Genomic DNA, 18,865 nt, shown 5'->3' with positions numbered 1-18,865 from the left:
CCACCATTCGCCTCAAAGCAGCGCTCTTTGAGAGAGCGAGAGCGAAAGAGGCAGAGCTCCAAATAGTGGGAGGCAGAGCAACAAGCAGCGGAAGAGCGAGAGAGAAGAGTCCAGCAGGTAAGCTTGTTGCATTGTTGGTGCCCATTACACAGGTATAAAACTTACTAAAAGTGATTGTTTTTTAAAATATTAATAAATTTATTTTTATATAACAATTTTTTTAATTCCTTAGGTGTTTTTTAAACTTACGATTTGTTAATGGCGACCGCAATCACTAGTACTCTTCTTTTAATTTTACAAATATTTAATATTTCTCCAGCGAAAGTTAATAAAAATCGGTCTTGGCAGTTCGTAACTAAAATTTCCCAAATAAGCAATCCTTAATCCAAAATAAACTTAGAATAGGCATCACCCCCCTTTTTATGCTGCATTACCTATCTTTCTCTCATTGGGACATATCCATTGATGCAACGACGTCAGCAGGGCAGTCGCGTTTTTAAATGCCTTTTTAGCAATATTTCATTCACATATTCCCAGAGCTGCTCTCTTTATTTCTCTGTGAGACTGCTCTCTCCACTCTCTCTTGCCCCATGGCTTCTCTCAGCATAAAATGCAAAAGCCAACTAGCGGTGTTGTTATTGAGGCTTATGTAACTTTCGGGCATCCGCAGGCACTGAGAGCAGAAAGCGTTGAAGGGCAGTCAGCGACCTCGTTCTAGAAAAGAAGCCATCTCTCCAGCCCCCACCACCCCCTGAAAAGAAAGCCCCCGAAAGAAGAAGCAGCAACAGCAGTGAAAAGCGCGTAGTATAAACATGCTGTAACATATACAGTACTACTTCCTTAACCAAAACTATCATTTGAGACAATTTTTATATAATGCAGATCCTTTATAGATTTTCCAATTTCCCCAAATCGCGTTTATAAAAACTTTCCGATTTATAGGGTCTAAATTATCTTTATTAATTAAACAATTCGATTTTAGTAAATATTTAAAATTACAATATATTTATTTTACTTTACACATTTGGCCGGAAACTACGTAAAAATATTAAATTGAACAATTTACAATGTTTGTCATTTTTTTATGCCAGTAACTTACAGTATAATGAAGTTCACGTTATAAAAGTATTACTGCGCAATCAAAAAGAAAGGGGAACGAGAAAGAAATGTAGGGTTTTTGCCATGCAGGGCAGGCAAACCAGAAATGTCTGCTTTTGGGGTTGTGGAGGTGGTTCTTTATGGGTATAGCTCGAAGGGTGTGGGGCTTGGCGGGAATATCAAAGTCATGCCAAATTGCGCAACAGCCAAAGCGTTGTTCTTGGTAACCCGCTGACCGAGGATTTAGAAGAGATGGGGGAGAACTAGGCTAAATAGCTAAACTCGAATTCCAGTGGTCAAGTCTGAAGTACTCAGGGAAATTATTATTAAATAATATGCAGTAGCTATGGTTACAATATAAATTAGTGTTTCATTTTGAACTTAATTAAAGGTTCAGCTTTATACTATTCTTTCCATTTTTTTTGCTCACTTATCGGACTTTGGTTTTTTTACATAGCAATATCCGCATTTCCCTGGCAATATCCGCTCGCACTTACAAATTCAATATCCGCGAACTTTTTGTCGTATCCCCTTTCGTTTGCAGAATATCCTTTGTGTCCTGTTCACAACACTCTTTATAAACCCCATTTGCAGAGCAACCTTTCACCTTTTTATGGACTTCCGCAGCAATAGATCTAGTAAACAATAATGTCTCCACTCCCCACCCTTTTCTCTGGGCATCCTTTTCGCACCAGCACAGTTTGCCGGATCCGTTCAAGCGTAATTTAATTTTGTGCGCCATTTATTTATAGTGGTCGGGCAAAGGAACTCGAGCCACCAACCAGGATAGTTTTGCCTGTGGGTAAATTATGGTTCCAGGACAAATTAGGTTAGGTCACATGGCCAGAATGGTCCGATGAGGATATAGATGGAAATGTGCTGGATGCAGAGTTGATACACCTTCTGCCGCCAAAGTTCCTCCTGGAAAATGTCACATGTGACACTTGCCAGAAAAAGTATTTACCACATATATAAATTATATTTTTCAAAAATTATGTTTATACAGACTGTAAGCTGCAAATTTCATTCTTTTCCTAAAAATAGAGAAGATATTTGTTGTTAAAAATGGGTGTTGATTTTTTAATCATACCCAGTGATGAACGGTACTGAAAGGTACTTAAAGATTGTATTTACATTTTTACACTTATCAGTAAAAAGACAAAAAACAATTTATTAAATCTTTAACATGTGCAGTTCTGGGCGACTAGAATTATTACAATTAATACTTTTAAACGAATTGTAACACGTACATTGTACAGGTCTATAAAAGTGGCCTAAAAACATTGTAATATTTGTACCTATTGTTTAAAATGACCATTTGTAAAATATCTGACATGTTTTTCGACTACTAGTAAAGCAACCCCAGCCGCAGATAGTAAAATGTAGTTGTCCAAAAAATATAATTTCCGTACGCACCGTTATATATCCCTGGCTCCCTCTCGCTTCTTCTTTATTTATCTCTGTTTTGTTTTTTTGGTTTTGTTATGCGGTGGCATCTGTTTTTGCCACAAAAACAAGAAGAGAGTGCGTAAAATGCGTTTTAATTGAAAGGAAATGTTCAAAGCACATGTGCAGCTGCTAGTCGACAAGGGGAGGGCTGGGGAAAAAGGGGGTGGCAGGGCGGCCTGTGTCTGCTAATTGAATTACCTTTCGGTTGCTTTTCCCATTAGAAGTGCCGCCAAGTTCTCGAGCTGCTTGTTTGCTTTTCATTTAATACTCATTTTGATTCAATTTTTGTTTTTCTTATTTTTCTGACCCAATTTCATTTTGCTTTCGTGCATTTTCAGCTGTCTCCGTCTAACATTATGCAGCCAAGAGAGTGGCAGAGAGATTCGCTTTCGCTCTTTTGCAGGTGGGGAGGACTTGCACTTTTCAAACGGTTTCTTTCCAGGACACTACCATTTTAAATGCATATACATATATGTGTACATATGTACACGATGGCGATCCAAATGTAAAAGAAAATATCAAATATTAGGGACTGGGTATTCCAAGTTTATCACTTATACGAACTGTTGCCTTTGATCAAAATATGTATTCCAACTGACGTTTCATTTCATTAGTTGCCATTTAATGCACTTAAATCTATTATTGTACACAATAATATTATATACATGTTGTTTGTAACTTTGTTAAACACCTGCAGAGGGTATTATAATTTCAGTCAAAAGTTTGCAACGCAATGAAGTATAAAATATATATGTCGGAGAGCTGGTACATGTTCTCTGTAGGTCAGTGTGTGTTCGCTGCGTAGGTGCATTTCCTAGAACGTCATTTAAAGTAGGCGACGCATTGGCGAGACATATTTTGGAACTTTGGATTGTAAATGCGCAGTTAACGGGAAAGAAGCATAGTAGCGGAAATTGAGTGTCTGCTACTGAGTGAGGTCTGATCGTATGTCGCGAACTGAGTGAGAACAGAGGCAGGAGCAAAGAAGGAATTGATAAAATTGAGCTCTGCGTTCTCGGAGGTCAGTTCGGTTTGCGGCATAGAGACGAGCAGAACTTGCTGTGCTTTAAAGAATAAATAAAAATGAATCCGTCACTAGAGGAGCCCCCGACATCAGAAGTGGGATCTGCTTTGCCTACTGATTGTGCCACCGATCCGTATTTGTCAGCGTTGGAGCTGCAAAACCGCAACCTACTGGAAATCATCAAAAACATGCAGACACCATGACTGGACCGAAGGATCGGTCAAGTGTTAAGTGCTTCAAGTGTGACGAAATAGGACATTTTGCATCTGCTTGTCCAAAAGGCCGAACGTATGAGAAGCGGGTAGATATCTGCACAGTAGCTCCACCGTCTGGAATAATAAGGGCATCCGGTGAGTCTATTCCATTTTGCTTTGATTCGGGTGCTGAATGCTCTTTAGTGAAGGAAAGCGCCGTGGATAAATTTAAGGGAAAAAGAATAAATAACATTGTAAAACTTAACGGTATAAGTAATGATGCCATTCGTAGTACTCAGCAAGTATTATGTAATATAAATATTGAACAATACTGCTTTGAAATTTTGTTACACGTAATTATGGATAAGTATCTGAAATACGATGTGTTGGTTGGTCGTGAAATCCTTAGCCAGGGCTTTGGAGTAACAATAGACGCCGACAAATTCCAAATTTACAAAACAAAAAGGGTAAATGTTTTGACTGTAACTGATTTCAAAGATATTATAAATGCTGATATTGATTTAGTCGAATCCGATAAAATGGCCTTAACAAATATCCTAAAGTGTTACTCTGATTGGTTTATCAGCGGTATTCCAAAAACTCGAGTCTCGACAGGGCAGTTAGAAATTAATTTAATAGATCCACTAAAGACAGTGCAACGACGTCCTTACAGGCTAAGCGAGGAAGAAAAAAATCATGTGCGCTGTAAAATTGATGAATTATTGAAAGCAAATATTATTCGTCCAAGTTGCTCACCTTTCGCCAGCCCTATGATGTTGGTAAAGGAGAAAAACGGCACTTATCGTCTTTGTGTGGACTATAGGATATTAAATGAGAATACCGTTGCTGATAGGTATCCTTTGCCTCTTATCGCAGACCAGATTGCCAGCGCAATTGGCTATGGTGCCATTTTGGTTCATAGAATCGACAAAAAGCCTCATGTTGTTGAATATTTCAGTAAATGCACGTCACCTGCTGAATCAAAATACCACTCATATGAGCTTGAGACTTTGGCAGTCGTCAACGCCATTAAACATTTTCGTCATTATTTACAGGGGCGTAAATTTGTTGTATTTACAGATTGCAATTCGCTAAAAGCTAGTCGAACAAAATCGGACCTTTCACCAAGGGTGCATCGATGGTGGGCTTTTCTACAGTCGTTTGATTTTGACATTCAGTACACGAAAGGTGAAAGAATGGCACACGTAGATTTTTTTATCAAGGAATCCGATGATTAAAGAATGCAAGAGCATAGAGAAAATTGTTGAAAAGCGAATTGAATTGACTGAGGTAACTGACAATTGGATAGTTTCTGAGCAACAGCGGGACCCTGAAATAGCTGATTTATTAGCTAAGCTTAAAAATAACGAATTGCCGGAAAATTTAGATAAAACTTATGAATTGAGAAAAGGCGTTTTATATCGAAAAATACAAAGGAACGGCAAAAACAAGTGTTTACCTGTAATACCTAGGGCATTTAGATGGGCAGTGATTAATCACGTCCACGAATCTATTATGCATTTAGGTTGGGAAAAAACCTTGGATAAGGTATATGGGTTTTATTGGTTTGAAAATATGTCGAAGTACGTTCGAAGGTTTGTCGAAAACTGCATTACCTGTAAACTAGCCAAGCCACCGGTTGGGAAAATTCAGGTGGAATTACATCCGATTAAGAAGGTCGAAATTCCGTGGCACACAGTGCACATTGATATTACTGCAAAGTTGAGTGGAAAGAACGACCTAAAGGAGTATGTAATTGTTTTGGTGGATGCGTTCACAAAATTTGTTTATTTTCATCATACCCTAAACATTGACACAGAAAGTTCCATTAAAGCCGTTAAAGCCGTCGTGTGTTTGTTTGGTGTGCCTACTCGAATTATAGCGGATCAGGGCCGTAACTTTGCCAGCTCAGGATTTCGTGATTTTTGTTCTTCCCAAAAAATTGAGCTTCACTTAATTGCAACGGGCGCGAGTAGGGCAAATGGCCAGGTTGAACGTATTATGAGCACACTTAAAAGTATGTTGACCGCTGTCGAAACAAGTCAGAGATCGTGGCAAGATGCATTGGCCGAAGTACAGTTGGCAATGAATTCCACAGCTAATCGAGTCACCAAGGTCAGCCCATAAGAAATGCTTATCGGTAGGGAAGCTAGACCTTTCGGCCTATTGCCAATAGGTGAAGAAGAGGATAATTTAATTAATAGAGAATCCGTAAGAAAACAAGCTAAGGAGAATATGGAAGTTAATGCTCGTTACGACAAACGTAGATTTGATAAGAACAAAGCAAAAATAATTAAATTTAACGTTGGAGACCATGTATTGTTGAGAAAGGAAGAGCGACACCAGACAAAACTTGACCCAAAACATAAAGGTCCGTTTGAAATCATTGAGTTACTAGATGAGTAAGAGAACATATAAGAGAACATATAAGTATGCGCATGAATTTTTGAGAGCATTGCCGAATAGGCAAATAAGTGAAGAAGTTGATGAAGAATTCGACGACTCAAAAGGAGCTGAGTCTGATTCCCAAGTGGGAAATGAAGATATGGATGGCACTGTAGGTGCTTTGGAATCCCAAGAGGGGATTTAATGACCGCACCATAACAGATGGACATGTTATGGCGGGGGTCAGTGGTGACCGCACCATAGCAGAAGGACTTGCTATGGCGGGGGTCGGTAATTTGGTGTGAATGAAAATGCACAAGTTGATAAAGTTCATAAGTTAGTATGAATTGTTAAATATGGTTAAAAAATAAAAGTAATGTAGAGAGTGTTAAAGAAACTACACTAATGTTATTGTAATGTGTTAAAGGAACTACACAAATGTTAAAAAGTGTTAAAGGAACTACACTAATGTTATATAGTAAGATGTGTTAAAGGAATTACACAATTGTTAAAATGTGCCAAAGGAAATGCACAAATGTTTTATTTTACAAAAGAGAATAATGTTATTAAAGAATAACTAAATGAATTAATGAGATTATGTTTAATTGAAGAAATGTTAATGAAATGTTTTAAAGAATAAAAATGAATAACAACTGACGTGTGAACATGGAGTGATTTAATGATAGCACACGAGGACGTGTGATTTGTCAGGAAGGCCGTGTCGGAGAGCTGGTACATGTTCTCTGTAGGTCAGTGTGTGTTCGCTGCGTAGGTGCATTTCCTAGAACGTCATTTAAAGTAGGCGACGCATTGGCGAGACATATTTTGGAACTTTGGATTGTAAATGCGCAGTTAACGGGAAAGAAGCATAGTAGCGGAAATTGAGTGTCTGCTACTGAGTGAGGTCTGATCGTATGTCGCGAACTGAGTGAGAACAGAGGCAGGAGCAAAGAAGGAATTGATAAAATTGAGCTCTGCGTTCTCGGAGGTCAGTTCGGTTTGCGGCATAGAGACGAGCAGAACTTGCTGTGCTTTAAAGAATAAATAAAAATGAATCCGTCACTAGAGGAGCCCCCGACATATATGTATATTCTTGATCAGCATCACCAGGAGAGTCGATCTAGCCATGTCCGTCCGTCCGGCTTGCTAAAGCTATCTTCCTTTCTTGTTTATAATAATGTTATGGGTTAATCCTCTAAAAAAAATGTGTTCTCATCTCAGCTTTCAGACATCCGATTTCAAAGTGGCATACTTCTAAATGACTGTGGTTCAATTCTATAAAAATCTGTGTACTCATCTTGGTTTGTATTTTTGGGTCGATTTTTCCTAATTTTCGGAAAATGGCTTTGCAGAAATGTGACCTAAAATCTGCACTTCTCAGCCCATAACTTTGGTTACAGACATCCGATTTTAAAAAGACATACTTCAAAATGATTGTGGTTTAATTCTCTAAAAATCTGTGTTTTCATTTTTTTTTTAATTTTGGGTCGATTTCGTCATTTTTATAGTGTTTCCCCTCAACATTTTTTTGAAAAATGGCTTTGCAGAAAAGTGACCAAAAACCTGCACTTCTAAGCCCATAACTTTTCTTACAGAAATCGAATTGCAAAGTGGCTTATTTAAATTTGATTGTAGCTTAATTCTCAAAAAATCGGGGTTTTCAGTACAGTTTTTATTTTGAATTATGAAATTAAATTTTTCTGTTTTTTAGGAAAACCTCTGAGAACGGTGTACTTTTTGAGTTTTATTTATTATAATAATAGTACATACTCAGTTAAATCCTTGATGCACTGCAGCCGTCAAAGTAAGATGGTATCGCTGTAAACCTTCCGCTCCTCAATCACACACATATATGATCTGGAATTCGAATTTATATAAATTATTAAGTTAATTTATAATAATATAATTTACGTACCTTAAGAGGTCCTTAATCCTACATCCTGGTGACAATCCAACTCAGATTGAATAACCATTAATCATCTGGATCCCCTCAAGAAGCACACACTCACAGTTTCTGACATCCAAGTGAACTTCTTTAAGAGCTGCCACAGCCCATAGGTCGTAATTTTTTGGCTAGAACTGTTTGGGAATTATAATTCCTAGGGAGAGTACAAATTTACCTTGAGGATGACGGGGCCAGTTTTACATTTTGTTAACATTACATTAGCATAGATGGATGTCATCTAACATTTGCCAAGTGGTATGTTGACTGTTAATTGTTAATTGGTTATTTATGATTGATTGTTGCTTGTTTATTGTTGATAGTTGATAATTAATTGTTAATTGTTGGCTGTTTGTTGGTAATTGTTGACTGTTGTATGTTGGATGTTGCATTTTACATGTAGAATGTGCATGTTGAATGTTTCATGTTGCGTGTTGCATGTTTCATGTTTCATGTTTCATGTTTCATGTTTCATGTTTCATGTTTCATGTTGCATGTTGCATGTTGCATGTTGCATGTTGCATGTTGCATGTTGCATGTTACATGTTACATGTTACATGTACAATGTTTCGTATTGAATGTTGCATGTATGTTGTATGTTCTATAATGTATATTTCTGCATGTTGCGTTTTTAATGTAGCATGTTACCTTTATTTTATTATTTATGTTGTATACAAATTTCTAGTCTTATTCATTTCAATTGAAAGCTTTGATATTCTGATCATCGATTTCAAAATATAGAATATTTAATTTCAGTGACAGCTGCAAGGGTATGTTAACTTGGGACTGCCAAAGTTTGCTTCCTTTCTTGTTTTTATCTAATTTTATTTAAAATAGTTTAAATATAAAAATTTGTAACTTTAAATACTACATAGCTTAAGATAACGAACAATTTTGAAAATGTATCCAATATGATTTTCTAATAAAAATAAGTATTATCAAAGTTCTCAACTTTTAGTAATTTTAAGTTTTTTGGTTAATTTTTTATACCCTTGCAGAGGGTATTATAATTTCAGTCAAAAGTTTGCAACGCAGTGAAGGAGACATTTCCGACCCTATAAAGTATATATATTCTTGATCAGCATCACCAGAAGAGTCGATCTAGCCATGTCCGTCTGTCCGTCTGTCCGTCCGTCTGTCCGTCCGTCTGTCCGTCTGTCCGTCCGTTTCTACGCAAACTAGTCCCTCAGTTTTAAAGCTATCTGCTTGAAACTTTCCCAAAAGTTGTCTTTCTATTGCAGGTAGTATATAAGTCGGAACGAGCCGGATCGGGCCACTATATCATATAGCTGCCATATAACTGAACGATCGGAAAAGCCATAACTTTGGTGTTTTTAAAGTTAGGAAGTTGGGATTTTCTATGGGTTTTATTTTTGGCTAATCAATCCGACCTACCAAATTTCATAAGGATCGGACGACTATATCCTATAGCCGCCATATAACTGATTGATCGGAAATGCCATAGCTTTGGTGTTTGTAAAGTTAGGAAGTTGGGATTTTCTATGGGTTTTATTTTTGGCCAATCAATCCGACCTACCAAATTTCATAAGGATCGGCCGACTATATCTTATAGCTGCCATATAACTGAACGATTGGAAATGACATAACTTTGGTGTTTTTAAAGTTAGGAAGTTGGGACATTTTATGAGTATTAAGAATACATCATATGAATAATTTTGGACAATATAATTTATAAAATATTCTGCAAGGGTATATCAACTTCGGCTCCGCCCGAAGTTAGCTTTCCTTTCTTGTTTAAACATAGTTTTATTAAAACGTGTTCCCTTCTCACCTTCGCAGGCTTCCAGGATGGGTTCTGGTGATGCGGAGAACGGCAAGAAGATCTTCGTGCAGAAGTGCGCCCAGTGTCACACCTACGAAGTGGGCGGCAAGCACAAGGTGGGCCCAAATCTGGGCGGAATCGTTGGTCGCAAGAGCGGCACTGCAGCTGGGTACAAGTACACCGAGGCCAACATGAAGAGAGCTGTCACCTGGACGGAGGGTAATCTGGACGAGTACCTCAAGGACCCGAAAAAGTACATCCCAGGCACAAAGATGGTTTTCGCTGGTCTCAAAAAGGCTGAAGAACGAGCCGATTTGATCGCCTTCCTCAAGACAAATAAGTAGATGAAAAATTCCTGTGAAACAACAAGATCGGCAACTACAACATCGGGAAGACGGCACCAAAGAAATTCAACCTAACATTTTCAACATATATTGTTGTTTGCAGCTTATCACATTTATCTTTAATTGGCAGAAACCCATGCCCAATGATAATTTGAAAAGGTTGACTTATACTTTTTTCAATTAAAGTTGAGGAAACTAACAAATTATTTTTGAATTGTTATTTGCGCGCCTACCAGGGCTGCATGGGAGTGCTATAGCACTCAGCTTTTACCAAATAAGGTCTTAAAACATATATTTTAGCCAGAATTTTCTGACAATGGTAAAAGAAAGTTTTTTTCGTAAGGTTCGCGGTTTTTATTCGCAAGAAATGTTTTTTTTTAAACTTATGGTTACGACTAGTGTTGAAAAACAACCGAACCTAATAGAACGGTTAGCGTTTTTTAATTTTTGAGCGCCGGTCACTCTGAATGGTACAATTACCTATGAACTAAACGCGCGGTCCCCATTCGTAAAAAATCAACGACGCACGACGTTTGTGTTCAATGTAAGTAGTGGGTGTATTTTTCGAATTTTCAAGTGACGTAAATATTACCTTGAATAGTTATTGATTAGTGCGACCCAGACAAATAATAATGAAAAACGCTTCCGTGTAGTTTTTGTTGTTTAATTTCCAGTCGTAATTTACTGTGAAAATTATTTCGATGCGAATAAATATTTTTGGGGGATGATTCAGGTTACATAAACGTGTACTTGTGTGTGTGTATAATAGTGCGATTTTTGCCAGGTTTTTAAGTTTATTAGTAGAGTTTTCCAAAAGGAAAAATTAGCAATAAATTATCAATGGTAAAAATAGCATCCCAAAGTCACATTGCCATTGAAAAAAAGCCCCGGAGAGCGTTGATTACATGAGCAAAGAGAGTGATATACACGATCAGCTGTCTCGCTCGCTCTGTCTGGCGAAAAATATTTCAATTCTTGGAATCTTTTTGCTTGCTTTTGCTTTGGAGTTTCAAAGCGCGCCACGTGGTTGCTAAGCAGGTTTTGCTTTCAGTGCGTTTTTCTATATGGCAAAAATGAGATGATGGTACCTTTGCAAGGAGGTGGCTTATGTAACATTCGCTTTTCAAAGGAAATTGGCCCAATTTTCACTCATCTCTTTTATTGTCTCTTTCACGCACACATATACAGTTGCCTTTGGCCTGCTTCCAATTTTCCAATTGCACTTTCTCTTCCTCTCCCACGCACGAAAACTTAATGAAAAATTCTCCCCAAGGCCAAATCAGATGTTGACATTGTTGTTGCTTTGACATCACTCACTCTCTAGGTGCATGTTGGGTGCACAGAAAAAAAAACTTATGTGATGTAATGAACAGTTAATGATTTAACATTTATATATATATTTTAGTTTAATTTAATATGTAGAAATCAGGAAGATATTTTTTAGTATTAAAATATTAAAACCAAATTTGAAATTAAATATGAATGAAACCGGAAAATTCTTGGCCAAGCCAATTGGATCCCACAAATAAGTCGATCTATGCATATTATTTGAACAACAAAGTTAAAATTAAATAAATGTTTGAGCTTTGCATATCATTTTTTATATAGACCCTCATTTTTGTCAGTGTAGGCTACTTACTCATTGCAACGGCCTTTGCACTCTCTCAAGTTCAAAAAGCTGCATGCAACTTAACAATTAACAAGTTGACCATAACACAGACCCTGGGAATAATTGTAGTTATATAAACAGCTATCGTTTTTTTCATACGATGCTTCCTGGAGTTCTTTTTGACCTGTTGCTGAGCGGTTCTGACGCAATAATTCGAATAGGAAATATTTCAGTGGGGAAGAGAGCGGAAGAGTGGGGTCAACACATGTGACTATCGTCTGAAGCTTTTTTTTTGCAAGCTTGAGTGTTTGATGACGTTGCCCTCCTCGCGCGTGAAAAAAGTGTGTAGGTTTAATGTGCGTGAAAATGGGAATGCAGAAAGAGTTAGATAATGAAATAGTGTTCTAAATTGGGCCTTATCACATCCAACAGCAGACTAATGCACTTAGCACGAGCGATTTTAATAATTCCGTTTCCGCAGCAAGCTTATCAGTTGTTTACATAATGGGCCAAGGGAACAAATATTTTTTCATGGCACATAATATAGTTTTTAATAACCAAGTTTTGTGACAACTTGCCTTACTTCTAGATTTAAGTTTGCATTTATGGAGGACTTGAGTCTAAAGTTAATATACTTATTTTTGAGCAAACCGCATTATCAGATTTAATAAATTCGTTCTAAGTAATTATCAAATCAGTAAATATTGATTACGAAAAATGTTGAACCTTGGAACCTGTTTAGGTGACAATAGCGTTAGAAACGAAAAATGTAAAGTTTTCCTTTAATTTTGATCATTAATTAATTTTCTAATTTTCTTTACAGTCGAGTCCGTGTTAACACATAAATCAATCACCTAATCCACAATGGGCGTTCCTGCTGGCGATGTTGAGAAGGGCAAGAAACTGTTTGTGCAGCGCTGCGCCCAGTGCCACACCGTGGAGGCTGGTGGCAAGCACAAGGTTGGACCCAATCTGCACGGTCTGATCGGTCGCAAGACCGGACAGGCGGCCGGATTCGCGTACACGGACGCCAACAAGGCCAAGGGCATCACCTGGAACGAGGACACCCTGTTCGAGTACCTGGAGAACCCCAAAAAGTACATCCCCGGCACCAAGATGATTTTCGCCGGCCTGAAGAAGCCCAACGAGCGCGGCGATCTGATCGCCTACCTGAAGTCGGCCACCAAGTAAAGGTGCTGTCCATCAACTCACCAACCACTGCAGGATGTCTAACTGTATTATTGTGTTCAGTCACAGTCCGGCAAACAATCGCAGCAGCAGAAACAACTACAAATCAACAAAGTACAGACCTAAAAACTACAATTATGTTAATTATAAAGCTTAAATAGGACAATTTATTATTTAATTTAAATAAAAAGTGGAATATTTAATTTAAACCCGATGAGAATTGTGTCAGCCACAAGAAACCGTTAAATAATAACAAAAAACAACTAAAAATAATTATAAATTTGTTTTGTTATGGGAGAAATCAATCAGAAACAAATGTTTTCCCTAAAAAATTGGGTTACCCAAAAAACTGCACTATGTAGCAATAACATTTTTAGAGCAAAGGTTACTTAAGATATCTTCGATCACCTGCTCTTAAATCAAAGCTTTAAAGCTGCATTCTAAGAGGTTTCTTCTGATGGGGACTTCCCAGCTCTTACTCATGCAAAATTATCGAGGAAGAGAATTATAAACAAAAAGTATTCTCTGAATGGGTCTCGTCATACTATTAAGAGAGATAATTACTACTACATCACGTGACTTCGCTAAATAGTATTTAAAAGAGAGTCTAATAAGAGATTACGTTACTGAACTCTGAAACCGTCATAAAGGAGCTCCTAATCAAAAATTGCGTCACATTAAGATAGCCATTTTTAAAGAGAGAGTTTTATATCGCCTACAAAAAGTAAATAACTCTCTTAAATCACACACCAATTGTTAACCATAAACATACAGTAGGTTTAGAATAATTTTGACTAATTTATGTATATTTTCTTTATACTCGCAAAACTTTATCATACACTTTAATAACAACTTTATTATGCAATACATATTTTTCATTTCAATTATGCTTATTTGATTTAGTTTTAAATGAAAGAAATACTTGATAGGTTTATACAATATATTTTTGTTTTCTTTAGTTTTGTTTTTTGTTTAGTTGTGGGTGCGCTGACGCGATTATAATACATAAGAAGTGCATATCATCTGGTTTAGAAAAACTCTGTACAGCGGCGCACACATAAAATTAAGAACACAAATAATAATAACAACAAAATATAAACAATCGATTTGAATGGAACAATCGTAGAGGATAGCTGTTTGTATTTGCTCTGCCATTACAGTGAATTGCTTTTTTGGAATGCCAACAAAAAATCGAATTGTTCTTTCAATACGTTCTATGGACTGAGGGCGTAATGGGTGTAAACGGAGGTATGGGCTAAACAAGAACTTAGTTTAAAAAGGGAACAAACATGCACTTAAAAGTAGCAAGAACAAACATCATTGTAAGTATGGTGGAGAAGTGGAGGATCAGGTTGGATTTATAGATGCCTCCACAGCTCTTATTGTTAGTTAAGGTCTCAGGCTGGCGGCCTGGCTAAAATATTTGTTGTGTGCCTGTGCATGGATGACTGATTGATTGGACCCCTTAGGCCTTGCCAGAGATGGGGGCGGCACCTTGTTTCTGGTTCTCGTTTTCCTTTTCCAGCTGCTTGCCCAGGTATTCCCTGATAAGAACAAAGAGAGAAACAAACGCACATTGAATACCGGAGAATTTTTATGATAATCGTGGTCAAGAATTGTAAAGGAATGATATGAGGATCACAGCACCTGTATGTGGACATGAGGGAGGCATGAGAGGATGGGTATTCGAAATCCATACTAACCAGTTGTGTACCATCAGCTTCTGCACGGCCAGCAGGGCTTCGTACCGGACATTGGGATCCTCGTGACCAAGATGCTGCATTACGATCTGTTTACCACCCAGCTGCTCCAGCACACTAAAGAATAGAAATTTATAAATATTTGAATTATATTAGAAAGTGAAATGGGAATTCGCTATGTTTTGGGGTGGGTTGCGAAGGCAGTTTTTCAATTAAAACCAATACAGACTTTAATCAGTTGAGAATTGAGAATTTAGATCAGAAAAACTACTGGTTTTTAATTTTCCACCTTAAAAAGCGAACGTTTAAAATATCTACAGTTTATACTCACTGCTTGCCGCGGGGATAGTGACGCACATATTCTCCGATGTCGAAGCAGGCGACAGAGAGGATGATGGCGTCCTTGGAGGTCTCCAGCAGGTGGACGAGGATGCGCAGCAGCTCGTAGTTCTTCTCGTTGAGGCGTTGGGCATTCTCGCGCCAGAACTTGGCCGACTTGTGGACAGGCGACCATTCCAAGCGACCGCTGCGCACCTCAGTGGCGTACTCATCGAAGGAGCTCAGGTCCTGCACCGAGTTCTGCAGCTTCTCGCTGAGGTACTCCACATCGGCGGTAATGTCCTCGTCGTCGAAGCGACGCTGCTCGAAAATGGATAGCTGCTTCAGCACCTTGCACTGGACCATGGCGATGCAATGGTCCTTGGCCACCGATGAATCCTCCGGCTTCTCGATCAGATTGCGGAAGACCGCGAGGATGATGCGGGTCACCTTCTCCTTGGCACAATCGCTGAGGATATCAGCCAGGATGGGGATCACGCTGAACTTGTTCATCTTGGCGGCCAGCAGGGGATTGAAGGTCAGCACCCATAGGCAGAAGATCAACTGGTATTGCACCTATGAATAAGAAATCGAATTTAAATTGTACCAAACAATTTACACATTTCAATTTCAAACTCACCTGGAAGTTAACACGAGTCGAGAGGATGCGGATCAGAGTGCTGATTCCGTCGACGCCCACAAAGGCGAATCGGTACTCATCCACGCGGAGCATCATCTGCAGGCACCGGGCCACCGATTGGATGTATTCGTTGTTCTATATTAACAATAAATATTCACATTAGTTTATCCTCGAATTTGACTATATTAGTCAATGGTTAGGTTTGTTAGTTATGGCGATATCAGCTGGAATCTATTTTTTGCTAGCTACAACAACGAATAGTACTAAAAGCTACGTAAAATAGGAAAAACAAAGTGAAAAAAGGAGTGGAAAACATTTATAGACAGTTGAAGATGCAACATCAATGGGGGTTCCAGCCTTATGCCATTGGTTTGTTTTAGTGTAATTTTGGTTTGATTTACGTGTAGTTTTAACCATCACCTGAACCTTTAATTACCGTTACACCACACTGACTTGTTTTTATTCATTGGATGACAACACTGGTTGCTAGGGCCCTCGCGCCGGATACTCCTGCTGTCTTTTTACGCACTATTAGTTGGGTTAGTAAACAGTTACGAAATAGACTAAGAAATAATACACAAACACACGGATCACAGTCGAAAGAGGTCGATTTTACACAAATATCGGAGATTCTTTCTAAAAAAAATTTAAGATTTTAAATTTTGAGCTTCCAACCTTAAAGCTTTTTGAAATTGTATGTTTTTTTTTAGAACTTTTTTTTATGTTTAAGAAGAAACGATGTGGAATCGTATATCTTAATTAAACTTATCGACTGTGTTCGCTTGTGTGCCCATAAATGTTTGATAGTTTATTCGTGTTCTTGTGTGTATTTGTGGGTGGGTAAGTGGATGTTTGATTGTTTCGGCGAGAGGATTGCTGCGATTTTGGTTTGTTGGGTTTAGTTTTTTGGAATACCGGTATCACACATTTGCCGTCCTGCTGCTGGTGATCACTGCTACCGCCCACCTCCCGATAGCTCTCGTTGGCCCTCTCGGCCAGCTCGTGCTGCTGCTGGAGCTGGGCCAGTGTGGGACTGTACTGGTGGCCATGGTTGTCTTTGTCTTTGCCATGCTGTCCATGCGTGTGCACAATGATCGTTTGTGTCCGCTTGGCCAGCAGGGCCATCTCTTGGAGATACGCTAAGCCCTAGGGTCGGATCAGAGGTCGTGGGTCGTAGGTTGTGGGGGTGGTTCATCCACAGACATCGATTCAATCGATTCATAGATGGTAAATTGCATATAAATTAAAATTGTTCACAGGGTTCAAGTGCAGCGGAACAGATAAATACGTTTGATGGACAAGAACACAAGGTAAATAACAAAATTATATTCTGGTGCTATGTTGTGAGACATGACACACGACTGCACGTGATGATCGGGAGGGGTGAGGTGGCGGAATATATATCCAGGATAATATACGGTTCGAATATGAAGTGACAAGATTCTGAGTGCTGATGTATGGCATAATGTAGTTACAAACTCAATAAATAGACTCCTCATTTGCTGAGATTTCACGAGTAGTTCACCAAGACGAGGTCAGTTTTGTTTGGTATCTAGACCTATACGAGGTCGGTTTTGTTTGGTTTTAATTAGATAAATTAATAAAGGTATATATATAGAAAGCAATACCGGCAAAGCATGCAAGCAGCTGATTATTAGGTTTGTTAGCTTTAAACAGAGTTAGATAATAAATGTAAGTCCATATCAAAAGAGTTGTGCATGGAGAATAGTAGTTAAGGGAATTTTTTTGATTCGATTTTGGATTTAAACTTATTCTGCAGTCCTTACAAATGGAAGGAAAAAATAAAGTAAATTCAATCAATCAAACACGAATCATGCCAACTCATCATGCTATAGGTTTTCATACTTCGTAGAACATATCACATGCCGTAAGCTATAAGCCTGATTGAAAGATCCATGAATCATTAAACAAACTAATTTCTTCTATATATATAAAACAATTTGAATTATTTGCACTGATACAGGAATTGCCTATGATTTCAAATTTTGACTATATACAAAATATTTAACAATTTCTGCACTGAGTAGCATTTAATATAATTATATTCCCATCGATCTGTAACCAGTGCAGAAATTGCTTAGAAAAAGTGACTGAAATATCCTTCACATGCTCTTCTACCTTCATATACAGATCATAGACAACATAAACATGCTCTCAGGGGCTCATCCCCCACCACGCACACATGCAGACTTACATTGCTGGCCAGCTGATCCTTGAGGAACTGCAGATAGAAGTTCAGATCGGACTTGGGCATGGTCTCGTGGCCCCAGCAGGCGAACTTGGCCAGGATGCGCGACGACATGTTGACGATAAAGCCGTCCTGGCGGTTCAGCAGGTTCAGGAAGGGACCCCAGATGCACTGCTTCAGCTTGCCGGCCGTCTCGTGGAACAGATCCACCCGCGAGCGATCCTCCTGCAGCAGGTCGTCCAGTAGCACGAGTATATACTGGATGGTCGAGTCCTTGGACAGATGAGAGACCAGATTCAGCAGCGTCTTGACCACCTGGCTGGAGTTCTGGGCCAAATGGCTGGCACGTGACTTGTCCAGGGCGCTGATCGCCTTGTAGTCCTCCTCGCTGATCATCTGCGACTGCATGTAGGATGCCCAGTTGATCGTCCTGGTCCTGATGTCCGCCGCCTGCTGCTGCAGCACCGAGGTGGCAGCAATCATATCTGCGGAATACGGGTGACCAACAAACCAGGTTAATGGGGGGAGTTATATATAAGGTGTATGGGGTGCTGCCCTGGACAGCCAGTTAGCACCCCCACACCCACACACTCGCACTTCGATTTTTCCACAAAGGTCGACTGCGGAACGGAGGAACTCACCAATGTTTTCCTCGGGCAAATACAAGGCGGTAGTCATTTTGAGGGCTTTCTTGCGACGACGCTCGGCACACACAAATTCAAGCACAGAATTTATGAAAATTTATCAAATATTACCGAGTGTTTTTCACACTACTGCGACACAGCACCGAAATTCAGCTGACTGGTCTTGTGACTTTTCTGCAGCCTCTTATCGAATAGTCGAATAGGTGATATCGACACATGAATAGAATTACGGGACAAAAATATCGATAGTTTGGGGCTGCCAACTTATTTGTTCTCGTTGTATAAATTTTTAAATTATGAAATCAACATAAAAGCTTACTTTACTGATTTTGTCCTTT

General features: G+C 38.8%; 3 protein-coding genes across 4 annotated transcripts; 2 read left to right on the top strand and 1 right to left on the bottom strand.

Moving 5' to 3' along the window:
• Nucleotides 1–4: 4 nt before the first annotated feature.
• Nucleotides 5–10,422, top strand: LOC108037339 (cytochrome c-1). The gene is made up of 2 exons (XM_017113883.2): nt 5–117; nt 9,893–10,422. The coding sequence occupies exon 2, from the start codon at nt 9,902–9,904 to the stop codon at nt 10,217–10,219; it is 318 nt and encodes a 105-aa protein (XP_016969372.1). The 5' UTR covers nt 5–117; nt 9,893–9,901; the 3' UTR covers nt 10,220–10,422.
• Nucleotides 10,423–10,638: 216 nt separating this feature from the next.
• LOC108037338 (cytochrome c-2) lies at nt 10,639–13,289 on the top strand. Its single transcript, XM_017113882.2, has 2 exons — nt 10,639–10,763; nt 12,652–13,289. Exon 2 carries the CDS (start codon nt 12,693–12,695, stop codon nt 13,017–13,019), a length of 327 nt encoding a protein of 108 aa, XP_016969371.1. The 5' UTR covers nt 10,639–10,763; nt 12,652–12,692; the 3' UTR covers nt 13,020–13,289.
• Nucleotides 13,290–13,852: 563 nt separating this feature from the next.
• LOC108037337 (V-type proton ATPase subunit H) lies at nt 13,853–18,716 on the bottom strand. 2 transcript variants are annotated; one of them, XM_017113878.2, is made up of 7 exons: nt 18,525–18,716; nt 17,890–18,368; nt 16,590–16,820; nt 15,675–15,809; nt 15,048–15,610; nt 14,720–14,833; nt 13,853–14,560 (listed from the first exon to the last, which is right to left on the bottom strand). In XM_017113878.2, the coding sequence occupies exons 1-7, from the start codon at nt 18,559–18,561 to the stop codon at nt 14,482–14,484; spliced, it is 1,638 nt and encodes a 545-aa protein (XP_016969367.1). In that variant the 5' UTR covers nt 18,562–18,716; the 3' UTR covers nt 13,853–14,481. The 2 variants fall into 2 exon arrangements, with proteins under 2 accessions (XP_016969367.1, XP_016969368.1); XM_017113879.2 differs by lacking the exon at nt 16,590–16,820 and having other exon boundaries at nt 18,525–18,714.
• Nucleotides 18,717–18,865: the final 149 nt, after the last annotated feature.

The sequence above is a fragment of the Drosophila rhopaloa genome, unplaced genomic scaffold, assembly GCF_018152115.1.
Source record: "Drosophila rhopaloa isolate 14029-0021.01 unplaced genomic scaffold, ASM1815211v1 contig_2, whole genome shotgun sequence".
NCBI classification, from domain to species: domain Eukaryota; kingdom Metazoa; phylum Arthropoda; class Insecta; order Diptera; family Drosophilidae; genus Drosophila; species Drosophila rhopaloa.
The sequence above is the reverse complement of the archived record's forward strand: the minus strand, read 5'-3'. Positions and strand labels throughout refer to the sequence as shown.

Coding starts and splice junctions, on each gene's coding strand:
- LOC108037339 (XM_017113883.2), top strand. CDS start 9,902: ATGGGTTCTGGTGATGCGGAGAACGGCAAGAAGATCTTCGTGCAGAAG.
- LOC108037338 (XM_017113882.2), top strand. CDS start 12,693: ATGGGCGTTCCTGCTGGCGATGTTGAGAAGGGCAAGAAACTGTTTGTG.
- LOC108037337 (XM_017113878.2), bottom strand. CDS start 18,561: ATGACTACCGCCTTGTATTTGCCCGAGGAAAACATTG. Junction 15,810..16,589: donor ACGGCAAATGTGTGATACCG/GTATTCCAAAAA, acceptor TTGTTAATATAG/AACAACGAATACATCCAATC. Junction 14,834..15,047: donor CACTATCCCCGCGGCAAGCA/GTGAGTATAAAC, acceptor TCTATTCTTTAG/TGTGCTGGAGCAGCTGGGTG.